Below are 19,618 nucleotides of genomic sequence, written 5' to 3' on the forward strand. Positions count from 1 at the left end.
GTCTTCCTCCTCGTGGTGCTGGCCGCCGTAGCCCAGGCCAAGCCGCAGCCCCAGATCCTGTCGTACGCGCCGGCAGCGTACGCAGCGGCCCCCGCCTACTCCTACTCGTACGCGCCCTCCGTCGCCTACACCGCCCCCGTTGCCGCCTACGCCCCCGCCGTGGCCGCCGCACCGTACGTGCGCTCTGCCTACACGTACTACTGAGCTGTAACACCGGCCAAGTCCGCTTTTGGTGATCAACCCTGTCTCATGAGGCGAGGGAAATAAATGTTTGTATCACTCAACCCCTCTATTCACTTTGTGCCCTTCACTCCCACTCACAGTCCAACTGAGTCCATGTAGCCGCAAGGGAAACCTTAATTAAATCCATACTGCAGTCTGCATACGTTTGTGGTTACTTTTTTAAAAAAATGTTTTCCGTGGGCTACATAGACGATTGTAGGTTAAAATAAAGCGGATTTTTTTCATTTTCAAGATGCCGCAAACGGATTGCCAAAAAGTTAAAAACTTCCAGAGGAAAGTGTCGCGCAGTGAAATTTTGTATGTTTTGTCGGCTCTTTCGGGCTTTTGTCACATTTCCTGTTACTCCCTTACAGCCAAAGACAAAACAAGATTTTTTTTAAAATTAAATGTTTTAAAAATTCCGTTTTTTTATTTTGGTTTTTACCGTTTGTGACTGAGAGGCATCTTTCAAAAACCATCGTTTTCAAAAGAGGGGGTAAAAGCCCCCTAAAATGTGTACAGGGACGAGACTGCCCCCTTAAAAGGGTTTTAAGTTCACTGTAATTTTTAACACTGGATTCATAAAAATGTCGGAAGTAACATTGTCATCTACTGAAACTTTTTTTTAATACGAATGCACTTAGGTTGTTGACATTCTTCGTTCAATTTAACAGCGTGCTAGTAGCAGGTTTCTCAACCAAATTATCTCTCACGGTAAAAACGGTACCTGGTTTTCCCAGGAGCCCTATGGAGAAGACATAGGCGATTTCCAGGGGGTTCCTGGGAAAACCAGGAACCGTTTTTGCCGTGCTCTCTAATTCGAGGGGTCCTATTCAAAAGATCTTATCTGGGCGTTCCCCCCAAGACAATCTTATCTTAAACGCTGGCGAATTTCACCCAGTTTGATCATTTGATACAGCTACAAACCAATATTATATGTTATAAACTTCACTGAAATGTGAAGATGAAAGACCAAATAAACCTAAAGTGCATGTAGAAATGTATTCCGCTTACTCTCGTACCCGTCCCAAATGGTCAAACTTAGTGAAATTCACCTGTGTTTAAGATAAGATTGTCTTCGGGGGAACGCCCAGATAAGATCTTTTGAATAGGACCCCTCGAATTTCAAAGTCGTCCAAATTATTCTTTTTCTTGCCTGTTGATATCCGACAAATGTTTTCCAATAAGATCGGAATAGAAGCAGTTATCGAACCCTGACGCTTGTGAGTAGCTACTTCTTAATACTTATCAAGTTTATTAACCTTTTCATTCGATGCTCACACAGATAAATTCCTACAAAGAACTGCTCGTTGTAATACAAAGAAATCGCAGGCTCCGCAGCCTACGAAGGAAATTATTTGTAAAACACAGAACTTTTTCTTCGTATGCTGCGAAGCCTCCGATTTCTTTGTATTACAACGAGCAGTACTTTTTAGGTTTCTAAGTGTGTACCTATTGGCCAATGCAGGGGATCGCGATGAAGATGCTTCGCTTGATTGCCATCTCCCCTCTTTGGACCAAGACAGTCACAGTGACCTCCGTAGTTGCTTTTGAAACCATTGGACAGTTCGGAGGACAAAGGTCGAAAAATATTTGATCTCCATGATGCGGAGCAGTCCCCGAAAAAAGTCTATTTAGCATTGTCAAATCTCAGAAAAATCGTTTCGTTCGCCATTATCGAGGGAATATCTTTATGATGCGCAGCGATTCTTAACCAGCTCCGCAGTTAAGGACACGAATGAGCCGTATTCTTGGGCGCTTCAAGAGTTTCTGGTCGGAGGAAGGAACTTTAGCTCGCTTCAACGCGACCTTGAAACTTGCACATTGTTTCACGGTTTATAGGACGTGTCACAATCGTTTATGAACATAAAGTCAAAAGAGGTTCGGTGGTTCTCAGCGATTTATTTCTCATCCTTCATCAGGCGGACTGAGCTGCTTGCCATGCTGAAATTCGAGGAAGACTCTGAAGTCGGTCACAAGCGTCGTCGGCGCTCAGTAGTACGTGTAGGCAGAGCGCACGTAGGGTGCGGCGGCCACGGCGGGGGCGTAGGCGGCAACGGGGGCGGTGTAGGCGACGGAGGGCGCGTACGAGTAGGAGTAGGCGGGGGTCGCTGCGTACGCTGCCGGCGCGTACGACAGGAACTGGGGCTTGGCCTGGGCCACGGCGGCCAGCACCACGAGGAGGAAGACGACCTGCAACAGCGGCAACAGGACCAGTCAGTTTCAGCTTGAGGCCGGAGTCGGGTTGCAACGACGAGACGACAGTGGCCGACTTACGGAGGAGTTCATGGTGGTGGTGAGTTTGAGCTGCTGCGGACTCAAATGTGACGCTCTGCCTCCACGGCCGCCGTTTTATACGCGCCGCCTGGACGCCTGGTGGAGCCGCCACGCTGACCACAGTGTGCGAGTCGATGCGAGGGGGAGGCAGGGGCGGCATTCAGTTTGTGGCAGTATAAAAGGAAACTAATCGAGCGTCGATCCGCGCTGGTGCAAAGATGCTTCATTTTTGGAGAGACGCGTCATGTCAGTTCCAGACAGACTTCGACCTCTGTACGGTGAAAAATGAAACTGAGACGCAGCAAGAGTGGGCCATGCTACCCTCTAGGGCGCCACGCAACATGAGAAAAGGTAATCATTAAAGAGCTCAGTCACCTGGTGACAACATCACCTAGTAGATGCTACTGTTGTTATGTCATTTCTGGACATCTATATCGTAAACGGCTTCCGATTCACAAGTTATGCACATAATAAGAAATATTTCAAAGTAGCATTCGGAGCCCGTAAGTTTTAATTAACTACCAGGCACTAGAAATGTTCCCCTGTTCTTTGGGGATTGCCTAAATTTGGTCTCGCACGATTTGGGGCTTGAATCGCTTCCTGCCGACACCGATGACGCCACGACCGCCCCGCCCCCATATCTGCCCCCACTCTGGTCGACGCAGCCCGCTGGGTCCATCAAGCGGCCGGGCTGTGTATAAAACAGCGGCTGTGGAAGGTGAGCGTCACATTTGAGTCCAGCAGCCCAGTCTCACCACCAACATGAACTCCTCCGTGAGTCCCGCTGTCGTTTTGTGGCGCGACGGACAGTGGAAGTCCCGCCCCCACGTGTTTGCTTACTTGTGCTGTTGCAGGTCGTCTTCCTCCTCGTGGTGCTGGCCGCCGTGGCCCAGGCCAAGCCGCAGCCCCAGTTCCTGTCGTACGCGCCGGCAGCGTACGCAGCGGCCCCCGCCTACTCCTACTCGTACGCGCCCTCCGTCGCCTACACCGCCCCCGTTGCCGCCTACGCCCCCGCCGTGGCCGCCGCACCCTACGTGCGCTCTGCCTACACGTACTACTGAGCGCCGACGACGCTTCTGACCGACTTTTGAGTCTAGAACCACTATATTCTGTCTTTTCTTTATTTTTTCGTAACGATTGTCATGCGTGCATCAACTTCCCTCTGTCATAGTTGCGTTAAGGAAATGGAGGTTAAATTGCTCTGTAGGCTCGGCAGTATGCTGCAATTCGCCTTTGAAGTGTGAATGACCAAACTTTTGTTGTTGAGCGGAAATAGGTCATCTTTATTTAAAATAATTATTCAACCACTAAAGGTGAGGTGTGGGTGAAAATTTGTACCAAATCTGAATAAAATGATAAATTCAATTCACTTGTTATTTTAATGTACAATATTTGTTATGAACCTGTAAGTGAGTGGTTCATGTAACATGGACTGGTGTATGTATGCGCCTTTTCTGGTCACCCAACTCTAACGACAAGTGTCGTAGAAATTTTTTCTACTCCGTCAACTAGCCACGCATACAGTTTTCTTTTATACTGACCTTACTTTTTGGAGTAGTTCTTTGTGTTCTATGTAACAATGTTTCTGAGAGATATTTTAAACAGCTATCCACTTTCTGAAATTGTATAACTTAAAGTGGTTAGAAATGGAAAAAAAAAACTTATTTTTTCCAATCAAAAAATTGTCAAGTTTGCTCAGTCAAAACAAAAAAATAAAATTCAAATATCTCTCTGGTACATTGAAGTTTAGGGGTTTAGGTAACTCCAAAACAAATTTCAGATCATTCCGTCAACAAACTTTGCATGGCTGATTTTTATACTAAACGCTTAATTTCAATGAAAAACGCCTACTGTGGCTAAATGGGTGGGTAGACTTGCATGAAATTTGGTGTGTAATAGTTTCCTACATGCTTAACTGCCCTAAAGTTTCAACCACCACAGCCAAGTGGTATAGAAGTTTCCATTTTCACCCACACCTCACCTTAAGACAATTATTCCTTTATTCTTTGATAATTGGTTACATTTCCTTTTAATTTTGTATTCCTGCAATATGGGTTGTGGCCACATAATCTGAACTGATGTTGCATTTACACCGCTCAAAATAATGAAAGGAAATCACCAGCGTCATTCGGGGCTTCTGAACTTACTCCTGAAATCATGACAACTTTTTTTTTCTAAGTCATTTTACAGAATGGTGTAAATAAAGTCGTGGACAATACGGTCGATCATTTGCGAATCGCTATGGCTGCGGTGTATTGTAAGTAAGATACAAAACCCATCATTAAACAATGTTTTCAAATTTTAATTTGTACTTCGGATTGATATTTACAATATACTGTTGGAGGAAATATACAGAATTAACAGACAACCAAAAGATATCTTCACTTTCTTCGACATATTTCACGGCCGGCCTGAATTATTAGAAACAGAATGGAACCATCCACACCAAGGCGGAAGCATAAGGCATTCCGAATTAAATGGCTCATTTCAAGACATATGAAAGCAACCTAACACACAACAAAAATTAGCATAACACGGTAGTGACAATAAAATAGAAACACGGTTCTCTGAGTTCGTCAGGCATTGCAGTGACACGGCCGCCACTTGAAGCAGTCCTTGGGGCAGTCGGTCGTCCTGGCGTGGCCCGCGAACGCCCGTCCCAGCGCAGCCCCCCTCAGCTCCACGTGGCAGCCCCACGCGCACCACTGGCAGGCGCAGTAAGGCCAGACGGCACTCAGGATGCGGAAGTGGAGTCTTGGGTTCCTCGCCAGCACGTCCAGGAGAGCGGGGCCGTGCAGGAAGGCGTGGGGGCAGCCTCCGGGAGCCAGCCTCAGCTCAGTGAGGCAGGGCGCAGTGGAGCTGCTCACGGCCCGCAAGAAGCTGTCGAAGGGACCTGCATCTTCGATGAGAAGCTCCAAGGTCTGCAGGGACGGGAACTGGGGTAGAGTGGAGGCCACCAACTCGAACATTTCGAGTTTACAGGGCAGGCTCAGGCTTTGAAGGGCATTGGCACAGGGCGATTCGGCCAGAGCGCGCAACGGAGCAACAATGTCAATGTGAGCCTTGAGGCCTTCGAACGTAACAGACTGGAGACGCGGCGCCTGGCGGAGGTAGTCCAGCAGTCCGGGAGACCATGCGCCGTCATGTTCAACGCTGAGTGACTTTAGGTTGGGTAACCCCTGTAACTGGGACACACAGTCTTGGCTACTGCAGCGTAACGACCATAGCCTGGGCATGTTTACCAGCAAAGCAACAGGGAGCTCCCCCAATACCCTAGAGATAGCCACTTCTTCCAGAGTCGCTGCGTGCGTTCGTAAGACTAAGCCCATAAAGGGGTCAACGTCGTCGACCCTTGCTTGGTAGCTCAAACAAGTCACAGACGGCCTTCCCTCCGGCCATGAGACAGTTTGCGGCAGTGATGAAAGTTCGACTGAATTGAAAGTGAGTAGGCGGATATCCTTCAGACTGAATGCCACCCGTAAGATTGGATCCGTCTCAAAGGAGGCAATAGCGTACATAATATCCAAATCAAGCTTCCGCAGACCACCAAGAGCAGAGATCACGTGAAGTGCGGCCACGGCGAAGGCCTGGCCAGACTCGTCCTCCAGTACCAAAGCAAGCTCGCTGACGACACAGGTGGTGCTGTACACTGCGGCTGTCAGGTTCGCACTGAACGGGCTGACGACTATCAAAGTGCGGAGACATGGGGCGAGGCGGAGGGCGGCGCAGAGCGGTCCTTCAAAGTCATTGTCCAGTCGAACCGTCCTCCAAAGCTGCGGGTGCAAGCAGAGGTCACGGAGGCGGCGGCACACCGGCCGGCACTTGAGGAGCTGCCTGGGCTGCAGGAAGGCCAGCACGGCCAGCAGCGCGTCGTCGGGCAGCGCCAGCAGCTGGGGCACAGGGACGGAGCGGGTGAGAACACTTGGGTGCTACGAAGGTGGCAAGTTTCGCACTCTGCAAAACCTTACAAACTATTCTAGGCCTTAAAAAGAACACTGAAAAAACTACTTTAGTGAATGTTACTATACCCGTATAGTAAGCCCATTAGTAGTGCACAGTACTTTAAGTTTAGTGCGCGTTACGAAACGCTTATCGTAAAAGTTACTATACGCTGTGGTAAGGGTTCTTTGGTGGCTGCCACTGCTGTATAGTAAATGCCACTACACCGGTGTTGTCGCCTGCCCCTCCCCTTGCCACATCCCCCCGCTGAGACCCGCCGCGCGGCCACCCCCACCCCTCCCACTCCTGCCGCTCGGCGCGCTGCTGCCTTGCACGTGTTTGCTCTCTGCAGGCGATGGTCCTCACGGGCGAGGGTGGCCGAGTGGTACGGCATCGGCGCAGAGTGCCGACGGCGTGGGTTCAATCCCGGGTCGCAGCAGAAGTAAGAGTGACAAGCCTAGACCATTCGGCTCCACCGCGAAGGGCGGTACAACAGGAGGGGAGGGGAGAGGTCCTGCGGCGGCAGCCGCTCGCATTTTGATTGGTCCGTATCCGTACTATACGATAGTGCGGTTTACTATACGGTATAGTAGAACACACTGTAACGGTATAGTAGGACACACTGTAAATTTTAGTGGCTTACACTAAACGGCTGTATAGTAACATTCACTATTAATTCCAGCTGTCGAAAAGTTACTATACGGTATAGTAAAAGTTACCATCGGTTTGGTGACCTTTACTATAGATTTTTTTCAGTGAAAAGCAGTTTGTTTTAACTGAGTAATTCGAGCATACATACACTCTAAAAAAAAATTGTGGTAGAAATCCTATAAAAGTATCGGACGCATTTAACCTATTCGGTATAGGATTTTTCCCACACAGGACATGGTAATTTTACCATATGTCGATATGGCAAAAATCCTATACGTGTTGTTGGGTTTCTACTATATTAGGGTGTGGGGAAAATACTACACCGTGTATGGTAAAAATCCCATACGACTTGTGGGATGTTTTCGTTACGTGAGGTGGTGAAATTCCTATTCATGCACAAGGAAAGCTTATTTAGTGGATCGTTAGACATCACTCGGGAGAACATGGCATGGTACCACTTCTCTCGGGATGGCATTTCAAAAATGAAGTTGTTAGGACTCCAGCAGAAGTAACCTCAAATTCGGAAGTGAGATCAGTCCTGCCTAAGACCCTCTGACACGAGATGGATCGCTTGGATTGGAGGAAGATCTTGCGTGCACCCAACCTAATGGCCGACCGCAGTCGCCAGCGAGTGGCAACATGGTAATGCGTTTTTCTGTACTATAGTGTAATATTTTGTTCAAAACTGGAAGCCAACGGCTAGGGCTGACACTTACTTAGGCAACAGATGATATAGTTGTCGAAAATTATTCACTTTAGTAACATAAATCGGAAATACTTATTGGTGAACGGGCACGGCGCTCCAAGCGCCACCTAGCGGCAGGTTTGTGAAACCTGGCGCCAGGCGGCTGACAGTGGACCCTTATACCCACAGTTCACGTTTTACAAGGTAACTTAACAATAGACGATGCCAAAATGCTTTGGAGCGCTACGTTTATTTTCAGTCTCATTATAATATCACAGAAAAGTTCGCAAGGATTTAAAACCATGGCTCATTTACATAAATAGTTCTCAGAGTTGCCGCGATTTTCAGAGACTAATCCATTTCAAGTTTTACTGAAGAAGTCGAAATAATCTAAAACCATATGTGATAATGGGGCAGAACAAGAAACAAAATAACTTTAAACCGGTGTTAACGATTCGTCTAGTGCCAATTTCTATACAACGGTTTGACACACATGAGCTTTTGTTTACTTTTCTGTGGGCAGTTTAGCCGCCTTAGTCCTTGTGCAGCCTGTTATCAATATTGAATATCCATTTTGTTCCCCTCTCTCCTGAAAAGATTTTTCAGAAATGTTTGGGATTCTTACTAATGCGTTGTTGGAAAAGCACTATACAACGGCCTGAAGAAATAGGATTTCTACTAAAAAGTGTGGCAAAAAACCGATCACGAGTATAGGAAATCAAATTCCTATACTCGGTTCGGATTTTTACTACACCGCATTGGCAAAAGAACGAAAAGCATAGGAATTTTCCAAATCACGTATAGGATTGTCGTTTCCCATACCGCAGTTGGTACTTCTACCATACGACGGTGTAGTACAAATGCCATTATTTTTTAGAGTGTAGGCTTACAAAAAAAATAGTACTTCGAAATTTTTCGAAGTATTTCTTCTTTTATTAAAGTACATTTGTTTGTATTCTGTATGCTCAAAATACTTCGGAAGGTTTCAAGCGTGCAAACATAAGGCAGTAATAACAAGGCTTGATTCTCTCAAATTGTGGAAAAATACTCTCAATGGAGACTAAAAAGCTAAAAGCTACAGCTTTTAAACGGAAAATTCTATAAATTTTAGAGACAAGATTCTCCGCAGCCCTCTTGTCAATATACTCCGTAGGACCTCACAGTTTTCTGGAAGACTGAAAAGTCTTACGGAGGACAATGTAGGGTCCTACGAAGAATACTGGGAGGTTCTGCGGAGAAAACTGTGACGTCCTGCGGAGAATATTGACAAGAGGGGACAATTATCAGATTAACCCAAGAGTATTCAGGTTGAGGCACACTGTTAATGTCATACGGCGAAATGCTGCAGTAACATATCATGGGCGAGATTTTCTCCATAATACCAACGAAATTCGTCAAAATATCGATACGGTACAGTAAATCCTCAATGGTATGTCACGAAGTCAGCTGCACTTCATAATATGGAACATTTTCACCATACTATGGAGAATTCTCACTGTACAACATGTAGAGTGCCTGTACATGCGTTTTGGGTATTTTGGTTTCTAAGACAGAAGAAACTAGTAGTTTGTCAAACACCAAGGATACAGTATTTACTTTGAGCACACAGAAAACCTTATTTAAACTCTTAAAGCCAAACGGGAACTCGCATAAATTTGTTAGGGTAGTCCATAAGCAAGCAGAGCTGTACAAAATTAAGATAATACTGCATGCTCGTTAATTATTGACGTACTTTCACATGCTTAAAACGTACGGAGTATCTCGGGCCTACCTAATACAGACTAACTTACTTTGTTACACGAAGAAATAGTTAAAAGATGACGAAGTAGTACTTTCTTTGGAAGCTTACGTATGTTCAAGATACTGTGTTATAACAAGCTGCTAGCTATGCTCTAATTTGAAAGGCCTAAAATAGTTGGTAAGGTTTTCGGAGAGCAAAATTGTCAATATTTGAAAGAAAAATATTCCGACATTCCTTATAGGGCCATCGACAACCAAACTTCTGCCCCCCCCCCCACTCCCCTAACGTTAAAGTATCTCAAAATGAACGACAGTGAAAGCCATCGCAGCTAGCAACGATCGGCTGAAGGTTTCAGAGAAAAATATACTCACAGTTGAAGGTTCGTCCATTGCAGAAACCGATGCAGATGTCGGATGGCCGCACTCCATACTTCCTGAAGTTCTTATGGTACTATGGACCTCCGATTCGGTTCTCTGAACTGGCGTTGGTGGAGAACAATCTCTGAGTGGAAGAAGAAAGGACATGGAAATAAGAAGTGGTAATATCTTCTGCAGCTTTGATCGAAGACACACTCTAAATGTCTTACGATGAAATAAACCATACGAAGGAAATGGCGCAAGCATAATACGAAGGTGGTTTTTCATCGTATGTATTACGAAGGTTTGTATTTGTATCTTAAAAAGAACAAGCTAAAAAGACTAGTATTACGAAGGAATATTGCTTCGTATTATGCTTGCGCCGAATTCACTTTCACGTACGAATAAAGTAGGTTAAATTTCACTGTAAGACATTCAGAGTGCACACGTTAAAGGAATCGGTACGTTACGCCAAGACAAGCCTGCAGAGGATGGGCTTTCTTACCTTTCCTTGGACGTTTCACGGAGTTTAGAGGCGCCGGGCTCGGGAGGTGGTTCCACGCCACCACCAAGGCTGCAGCCTGCCACTAGCTAGCGATTCCAAGCAGCCCCGCACTGAAAGAAATCCATTGTGAGAGGATGAGTCTACTGGACACACCGTAGAAGGAAAGGGGAGAATAAGTACGGAGGACGTCCGGTCAACAACAAGGTATTTCCGCGGCTCTTGAAACGGAAGGAAGAAGAACACAAGTAAGGGCACAACTTCCGTCCCCTCGCCCGTTCAAGGGGCAGCCATTATCTCCTCCTCAGGCGAGGGGACGGAAGTTGAGCACTTACTTGTGTTCTACTTCCTTCTGTTTCAAGAGCCGCGGAAATACCCTGTAGACACCTATAGATGCTTCTGACAGAGTACAGAGACAAGTGGAAACAGTTGCCAAATATCGCTTCTTCTTTGACGATAAATGTTCATTCTAAAGCCAAAATTTCAAGAAAGCTAGATTTTAAGGTTGCACATTTGACTTAAACCTGCCGAAACCCCCAATTCCTTGTTTCCGGGCCATGCTCTTGTTCTTCACTTCAGGCATTGCTTGAAGTGCGTCTAATTCCAGACACCATCTTGCCAACTCCAGGATGAGTTCTATCACTTAAAAACATCAAAACCTCCAAATAGGACGATTTTGGGAACTGGTTCCGGTGCTTAATACTCCTCTTGTCCTTCACTCGGCATTCTGGTGGAAGTGTCTAGTATTAACACCTAATTATTCATACGTAACTAGAACACAATAACTCACGATTTTGTTCATATCCCTGTTGGTCCGTGGACAGAACTGAACATTATTGTTCACTAATTCGAGTGAAACGAAACGCAGGTATAAGTGTGTATACGCGGATGTAAGTGAGAGTGGGGCGATTTGTAACAGATTTCGGAATAGGGTATTTCGGAGCAGCCCTGGCCCGGAAGAAGAAGAATAAAAACGGAAGTTAGAAATAGCAGTTTTCATGAGAAATATACGCTGCGGATCCTCATCTGCAGCGTATATTTCTCATAGAAACTGCCATTTCTAACTTCCGTTTTTGTCCTTCTTCCGGGCCAGGGCTGCTCCGAAATACCCTATTCTCTATACAAAATAAAGAACATTCTGCATATCGATGTCAAACTTGAGCCAGTTGAACAGTCTGGCTAGACTGTACAGCTCCATTGGACCAATCTGGGATCCGTAATCTTGGAAATCTACACTCTCAGCCTTTTACTGACTTTTTCTCATCAGCTTACGCATTTCTGTAAGCAACCATAATACTTAGTATTTTTTGTCAGTATTGCTTAGCAATTGCTAATTACTGTACTGATATTACCGTTTTCTTAGTAAATTACAAAGAAATTTTTACGTATTTAAGAACTTAATACTAAGTATTATGGTTGCTAACAGAAATACGTCTGCTAATGAGAAATAGTCAGTAAAAGGCTGAGAGTGTAAGACGCTTCCCAAACCCTTGCATGCTGTTACGAATCGCCCCAGTATGGGGTGATTTGTAACAGCCATGGGGCTTTTCATAACATCCTACACATTAAATGAAACATCGTCGGGAATGTTATCTCCTCCAGCAGTTGTTCTTCGGATGTCCTGCGGACGCCTTAAAGTCTACATTACAAGCTGCCGTTGACCACCTCAACCCTAACCTCACTTTTTTCAATTTTGAAGGAAAGAATAGAATATCTCGCTTTAAAATGCATTTTGAGCTGTGTAAATGTATTGGAATTAGGCAGCAGATGATTCGAGAAATAATTCAAGCATTTAATTGCAAAAACTACTTAAATTCTTGTTTTTATGCGGGTCTGTTACGTATCGCCTCAAATGCCTGTTACGCAAGAAATATGTCCCTAACTATCACTGGACAAAGTAAAAGCAACTTATGCCACGTGGTTACATTGTAAAGGGGTCACGCTTCAAGGCCCCAACGGTACTTCGATGGTGCTTCATACCTGGGGAGCCTCGGACAGAAACTTCTTAGAATTCAAAATTAAAGATTTGCCTGTTTTCGCTGTACCCTAAATTTCAGACGCCCTCCAAAACTACCTGGGCACCGATCACATCCGCTTCGATTGTTCAAGGACCCTCTACCTGAAGCGAAAAAGGGGCCATACTCAGATTTTCCTCTGCTCCCTCCACTTAAATTAATAAACGCATTTGTTACGTATCGCCCCTGTTACAAATCGCCCCACTTTCCCTTACTTCAATGCCAAGAGTGTTATGGAAACCTATGTGACTTGTACCAAATGATCTCGTGGAAACCGCCACGGAGGTACACTCTTTGTTACTTTGATGGTTGAAGCACATCCGCGTACACACTCAAACCTGCGTTTCGTTTCACTCGAATTAGTGAACAACAATGCTCAGTTCTGTACACGGACCAACAGGGATATGAACAAAATCGTGAGTTATGATATTTAAGATACGTGTGAATTAATAGGTGTTTTATACAGTGCAAGCCGACAGGGCGCCTGAGCGGAGTAGAGGCATAATTCAGGGACCACTCGACACAGTCTGTTGACTGCAGTAACAAGAGTAGGTCACCCCATCAACCGGAAAAATGTGAAAACAATTTGATTGCATGCTTAAAATTGTTTCTCAAGTTCTTGAGTGCGCTGATGACGAAAGTGATAACCTTTTGGACCGCGAATGTACCGAATCGCGCTATACGAGGATTAGAATGAACATTTTCAGTGCAGAGTTGCCGAAGGGTATCGCCACTTCCTTTGCTGTTCACTGTCACAAAGCTAGCAGGTGAAACCGTTTGAGCTTCACTGGTAAAACTAAAGCGTGTAGAAAGACCCTCAGTTTCCAAGCGTAATCGATTTACGCTCTAAGCGTAACAGGCTCACCAGTCCAAATTCCCCTCATCTAAATGTATGGCGGAATGTCTAGTCTATGCTTCGTTTTAGGTGTAACATAATGTTTGACTCGGGCACAGAGTTACGCTAGTTCAATCAGTGTAATAACGAAATTTCGAGTCAGCAGACACGTCTACCATTACGCTTAGTGAATAAGTCTACGAAGCATGCTTCATAACTACGAGGAAAATGAAAGCAATTGCTTCATATGAAGAAATGCTCCGTATTACGAATGTTTTCGCGTCATAATACAAAGCATTTTCTCGTAGATTTAACAATGTCTTCGTTTTCATCGTGTTAAGAAGCAATTATTCGTACAGTCTTTACTGTACAGAAAAACTTAAACCGGGAACAATATTTGCAGAGGAGCGACCTCCATGACTATATGTTACTTGAGGTTCTAAATACAATGTGGATAAAATTTAAATTAAAAAAAAAAATGCTTACTTTTGTGACTTAAACCGGTACAAACCTTGGCAAACCAAATACGGCGATTCTGGGAACTAGCCGCTCGGTGGCACTTTTTCCTCCTCCTCACTCGGCGTCCTGGTGGGAGTGTCCATCAGAGGAATAGAGGCCTTACCCCACGTACAATCTTTCTTCAATGGTCATCAGCGCTCTGAAGTCTCATCAGGCGTATCACACGACTTGCGTGTACAAGTTCTTAGTTGAGTGCTGCGAACCCCTTTCAGCTCCCCCCTTTTTTTTACCCTCCATCAAAGTGTACTGTGACTCGTAACTTCTTCCCAGAGCGCCGGCTGTACCCCAGTCTACTAATTCATTAGTTCTTTTCTAATATGCTCTGACGTTTATAGCGTATTGTTGCGCTGGCCCCCACTCTCACTCCCCGCTGCAGCGGTACGCAGACTAGCGAGTTGCGTTGTTGAAGGACCTGTCCTCCAAACGCACCAAGCAAGCGCGCTCCACTGACAACGGGCGGCAGTCGTCTCGGTAGAACCACTCGGAACGTTACGGCAAGGAAATGTCGCCTGCACTCATGGAACCCTTCTAAGAACTGCTCGGTGTAATGGAAAGAAAACGAAGGCTTCGCAGCCTACGAAGGAAATCGTTTATTATACAAACGATTTCGTTCGTAATTTAAAAAGAAAAAAAAACATCCTTTGTAGCCTACGAAGAACTTCTTCGCAGCCTGCGAAGGATTATTTTCTGCTTCGTATTACAAACTAAATCGTTCTTGTTACAAACGATTTCCTTCGCAGGCTGCGAAGCCTTCGTTTTCTTTGAGTTACAACGAGCAGGTCTATGTAGGAATTTATCTCTGTGTGCATGCGCCGCTTGCGTAACCTGTTCATTTCTCGCATCGCCCTCGTCCGCTGCGTATTTTCCACAAAATCTTCTAAAGGAACTATCGCTCCTAGTTGGTGTCTTTATTTTTCTTCCGCTCTGTGCCAGCAGTGCCTGTTCTTTCATCACGTCACATCCGCGGTTGAGGCATCCGAGCAGACATCCATGTCAAGTCCACCATCGAAAAGACCCCATAGGGCGGTTGAGCTTTCCCCCAACGTCATCTTCTCGACGTCCACGTCGGCTCCTATGATGGACGAATCTCAAACTGTGAGTATACTGTTCATATCGTCATGTTAATCAGCCGGTTCTGGCACACTCCCAAATTCCTGAGGCAAGTTACCTACGGTGAAGAGTTCTCAATAACTTATGACCAGTTTCTTCATATTACGAACAAATATCTCAGTATTATGATGTATCGTTAGGTACTGAGAATGAGCTTACTCATTGAAAACTCTACGAAGAATTCCTTTTTAATACAAAAAAAATTGGAGGCATTGTAAAATCTTTGAATAAATGCTTCGTATTATGAAGCAAAATCCTTCGTAATACTAAGCATTTCTTCATAATACGAGGCAATTTTACAACGCCTTCGTTTTCTTCGTAATTACAAAGTAATGCTTCGTGGGCTTTTTAGTTATAGTACAGCGGTTCCCAACCCTGGGGTCGCAAAAAAATTTCGAGGGGTCGCGGCGAGGTGGCTGGGGTCGCCTGGGGTCGCGGTGGTTTCCCGTCTAGCCCACACGTCGAGCACTGGCGGGAACAACTTTGCGGCAATACTGCTCCCAAACTAAGGCAGATAATCGCACTCCGTAACAAAGGCATGCTAAAGGAAGGTCCAAAGACCAATTGCCCGTTGAGGGAGGACGAAATACCGCCTCGAATCAGACGCAGTGACTGCTTAAATGCCGCAAAGTTGATCAAAACGGTCACAAATGTCTGTAAAAAATCGTGTTTTGGGCCGACTTTCAGCATCCACTGCGTCTGATCCGAGGCGGTATTTCGTCCTCCCTAAACGGTCAATCGGTCTTTGGACCTTTCTTTTGCATGCCTTTGTTACGGAAAGCGATTATCTGCCTTAGTTTGGGAGCAGTACTGCCGCAAAGTTAACCAAAACGGTCACAAATGTCTGAAAAAACGTATTTTGATCAACTTTGCGGCAATACTGCTTCCAAACTGAGGCAGATAATCGCACTCCGTAACAAGGCATGCTAAAGAAAGGTCCAAAGGCCCGTTGAGGGAAGACGAAATACCGCCTCGTATCAGACGCAGTAGATGCTTAAAGTCGGCCCAAAACACGATTTTTCACAGACATTTTTGACCGTTTTGATCAACTTTGAGACAATACTGCTCCCAAACTAAGCCGGATTATCGCACTTTGTATCAAAGGCATGCTAAAGAAGGGGTCGCGTGGGGTCGCGAAATTTTTCCTGGGGGTCGCGGAAATTTTTGGCTACAAATTTGGGGTCGCGAACCGAAAAAGGTTGGGAACCGCTGTTATAGCATTATGACTGCACGGCATTTCTTAGTAGGAAATTCGTAGTGTACCTGAAAGTGGACATTGGAGTGTACGCGAAAGTGTACATTGGAGTGTACGCGAAAGTGTACATTAACTTTCGTCACTGCTAATCAGTTAATCGCGATATTTCTGAAATGCAATGTCCGCGCATTAACATTAGGATAATTGTTTTTCACTAGTTTTTTTTTTTTTTTCAAAACTGTTTAAAATTGACTTTGAAAAAAATTGACTTTTGGGGGAACGAGAACCAAAATTTTAAACGTTTCTACTAAAATTCCACAAAATTTTCTTGGTCACTTAACATCAAAATGAAGCTTACTTAATTATCAAAAAGGGTTTTAATACAGAAATTATAAGATCCTTCTACACCAAAAAACATGTTTTTACAAGGTGCTTTTAACATGTATGAGCCCCTTGAAGGCACAAGACAGCCCTAAATTTTGTCCTTCCCATTATTTGCCGGAATCACTCGACCCTTTTGATCGCTGCTTGCTGTTTGAAACTTTTTCACATGGCCTAAACGGTCTCTGGTTTCTCAAGGTAGATTATAGTAAAGACATATGCGATTTCCAGGGAGTCCCTGAGAAAACCAAAACCATTTCTGCCGTGCTCACTTGTAGCACTTAAGTGCACAGTGCAAACTCTACGAAGAATCTCTTTGTAATGCGAAGAAAATGAAGGCATTGTTAAATCTACGGATAAATGCTTCGCATCATGAAGCAAAATCCTTCGTAATTCTACAATGCCTTCATTCTCTTTGTAGCTACGAAGCAAATGCTTCTTAGGCGTTTGAGAGTGTGCTTACACCCGCTCCGTCCGTGTGCCCCAGCTGCTGGCGCTGCCCGACGACGCGCTGCTGGCCGTGCTGGCGTTCCTGCAGCCCAGGCAGCTCCTGAGGTGCCGGCCGGTGTGCCGCCGCCTCCGTGACCTCTGCTTGCACCCGCAGCTTTGGAGGACCGTGAAAGTGCTCAAAGACGATAAAGGACTGCAGTGCGCCGCCCTCCGCCTCGCCCCATGTCTCCGTCTTTTGCAAGTCGCCAGCCCGTCCAGTGCGAACCTGGAAGCCGCAGTGTACAGCACCACCTGTGTCGTCAGCGAGTTTCATGTGACACTGGAGGAAGAGTCTGGCCAGGCCTTCGCCGTGGCCGCACTTCAGCTGTTCTCTGCTCTTGGTGGTCTGCGGAAGCTTGCAGTGGCTTTTAAGTACCGCATTGCCTCCATTGAGACGACTCCACTCCTTCGGGTAGCCTACAGTTTGAAGCATATCAATCAACTCACTATCGGTTTTGCATCGCACCTGCTTTCGCCCGAACCTTTGCCGTGGCCTGAGCAGAGGTCTTCCCTGACTGCGTTGCAGTACATTACAGGAAGCGTTACGGCGGACCCCTTTCTTGGCTTATTATTACGAACACACGCGACGACTCTGGAAGAAGTGGCTTTCGATGGTGCATTGGAGGAGCTCCCTGTTGCTTTGCTGGTAAACATGCCCAGGCTGCGGTCGTTGGACTGTCGTAGCCAAGACGGTGTGTCCCAGTTACAAGCATTACCCAGCCTAGAGTCAATCTCTCTCTACGTTCATGATGACGGCGCATGGTCTCCCGGGGTGCTGGACTACCTCCGCCAGGCGCCGAAACTCCGGTCTGTTACGTTCGAAGGACCACAAGCTCACATCGACATTGTTGCTCCATTGCGCGCTCTGGCCGAATCGCCCTGTGCCAATACCCTTCAAAGCCTGAGCCTGCACTGTAAGCTAGACATGTTCGAGTTGGTGGCCTCCACTCCACCCCAGTTCCCGTCCCTGCAGACCCTGGAGCTCCACATCAAAGATGCAGGTCCCTTCGACACCTTCTTGCGGGCCGTGAGCAGCTCCACTGCGCCCTGCCTCACTGAGCTGAGGCTGGCTCCCGGAGGCTGCCCCCACGCCTTCCTGCACGGCCCCGCTCTCCTGGACCTGCTGGCGAGGAACCCCAGACTCCACTTCCGCATCCTGAGTGCCGCCTTGCGTTCCTGTGCCTGCCAGTGGTGCGCGTGGGGCTGCCACGTGGAGCTGAGGGGGACTGCGCTGAGACGGGCGTTCGCGGGCCACGCCAGGACGACCGATTGCCCCAAGGACTGCTTCAGGTGGCGGCCGTGGCTGCTTGAATGATGACCGAGGAAACCATTTTTATTTTCAAATCATTTGCACTATTTGCTAATTTGTGAAGCGGGTCATCTTTCTCGTGAAATGAGTCAATTTCCTGATTTCGCCTTGTTGCGGTTATGGTAGTTTACCATTTTAAGTTTCCACACGTGGATATGTAAAATTTTGAAAAAGTGAATTTTTTTTAGCGCCGAAGAATTAACCGTGCAAACAGTTTGTTGTACCAGAAAATTCCAAATAAAATTTGAATTTGGAAACTTGCTTACATCTTTTCAAGTGCGTTAGTCAGAGGGCTATGAGCGGCTTAACCTTGCTCTCTTTGACCCCGGTCTGGCGCTTTGCACGAGTGTTCTGGAGACCCAAAATATCGATTTGAGAGCTGGAGGCACTCTGGGGAACGCTGCAGGGACCGCTGGGAAGTGAAAATCTTCTATTTCTTGGTAAAATTGCGTTGCAATTTCAGAATTTCGGAACACTACGAGAACAGGGCTGATGGTTTCTGCTGAGACTTTCGCAAATTGCGGTGAGTCATTTGGAAGATTCATTCAGGCTATCGGTGAGTGCAAGTGCACCGTTTGTAAGTTCAGTGATTACTGCAGTCGCCGAACTCCCCTTCTGACCCGCACAAGGCAGGGCCTTTAGAGTGTGCCGTCCACTCTCAGCACGTTACTGAGCGTAACGTTTATTACGTAAACAGCAATAATGCTTAGTATTTTCTAAGTAAATATGACTAATTTCCTTTGTAAAATTATGTACAAAACAAAGTTCTCAGTCCCCTCTTTAATATTTCCTAAGTAGTTCTTTAAAGAAAGGAAAAATTGCTCACTATGATTTCACAAATTACTTGCATAAGTACTGACAAAATGATCCAAAACTCAATAAGGTGCTGAGAGTGTCTGCACGAAAACTTCCTGCAAAATAGGCACTCCGAGAAAGCACGTGCATCCTCTTACAGGAGAGGATCCTTGTGACTGCACATTCTTCTCGGAGTTCCCTAAGAGCTAACGTTCAGACACTTGCAATGGAGAAGCCTTTTGAGTGCACTGTGTGCAATAAGAAAGTCCACCGATGCAGTGACCTTAAAGTTCACGTTCAGACCGTTCAGACCCATGTAGGGGAGAGACCTTTAAAATGCCCCGTTTGCATAAACAAAATTGTCTATCGTTACCACCTCGGAATGCACCTCCGGACCCATACGGGCGAAACTCCTTTTGATTCACATCCAAACGAATGAAACAATACTCAAAGGAACGCGACATTTTGTCACATTCATTTGAACGTGACGTCACGTCCCTACAATAAGAGTGTTCTCATTTCCATCCTCGTTTTATGGAAAGGAACCCATAACTTAAACCTTGGTGTGCATTTGCTTCGCCCGAGGAATATTATCTG

At 46.0% G+C, this 19,618-nt stretch overlaps 3 protein-coding genes across 38 annotated transcripts in view; 2 read left to right on the top strand and 1 right to left on the bottom strand.

The window, feature by feature from the left end:
- Positions 1 to 19,618, top strand: part of LOC117654295 (gastrula zinc finger protein XlCGF49.1-like) — a 346,548-nt gene that overhangs the window by 128,567 nt on the left and 198,363 nt on the right. The gene's annotated exons all lie outside the window — the stretch shown is intronic.
- On the bottom strand, positions 4,778 to 13,873 carry LOC117654276. 10 transcript variants are annotated; one of them, XM_034400762.1, is made up of 4 exons: positions 13,735 to 13,873; positions 10,377 to 10,486; positions 9,887 to 10,016; positions 4,778 to 6,389 (listed from the first exon to the last, which is right to left on the bottom strand). In XM_034400762.1, the coding sequence occupies exons 3-4, from the start codon at positions 9,941 to 9,943 to the stop codon at positions 5,076 to 5,078; spliced, it is 1,371 nt and encodes a 456-aa protein (XP_034256653.1). In that variant the 5' UTR covers positions 9,944 to 10,016; positions 10,377 to 10,486; positions 13,735 to 13,873; the 3' UTR covers positions 4,778 to 5,075. The 10 variants fall into 10 exon arrangements, with proteins under 10 accessions (XP_034256653.1, XP_034256662.1, XP_034256656.1 ...); XM_034400771.1 differs by lacking the exon at positions 13,735 to 13,873 and adding an exon at positions 13,400 to 13,430; XM_034400765.1 differs by lacking the exon at positions 13,735 to 13,873 and adding an exon at positions 13,254 to 13,393.
- LOC117654269 lies at positions 10,000 to 18,483 on the top strand. 12 transcript variants are annotated; one of them, XM_034400733.1, is made up of 3 exons: positions 10,000 to 10,053; positions 14,679 to 14,837; positions 16,916 to 18,483. In XM_034400733.1, exons 2-3 carry the CDS (start codon positions 14,733 to 14,735, stop codon positions 18,230 to 18,232), a joined length of 1,422 nt encoding a protein of 473 aa, XP_034256624.1. In that variant the 5' UTR covers positions 10,000 to 10,053; positions 14,679 to 14,732; the 3' UTR covers positions 18,233 to 18,483. The 12 variants fall into 12 exon arrangements, with proteins under 12 accessions (XP_034256624.1, XP_034256622.1, XP_034256623.1 ...); XM_034400731.1 differs by lacking the exon at positions 10,000 to 10,053 and adding an exon at positions 10,434 to 10,552; XM_034400732.1 differs by lacking the exon at positions 10,000 to 10,053 and adding an exon at positions 10,561 to 10,580.

This window comes from Thrips palmi, unplaced genomic scaffold (genome assembly GCF_012932325.1).
Source record: "Thrips palmi isolate BJ-2018 unplaced genomic scaffold, TpBJ-2018v1 HiC_scaffold_10, whole genome shotgun sequence".
Classification (NCBI taxonomy): Eukaryota; Metazoa; Arthropoda; class Insecta; order Thysanoptera; family Thripidae; genus Thrips; species Thrips palmi.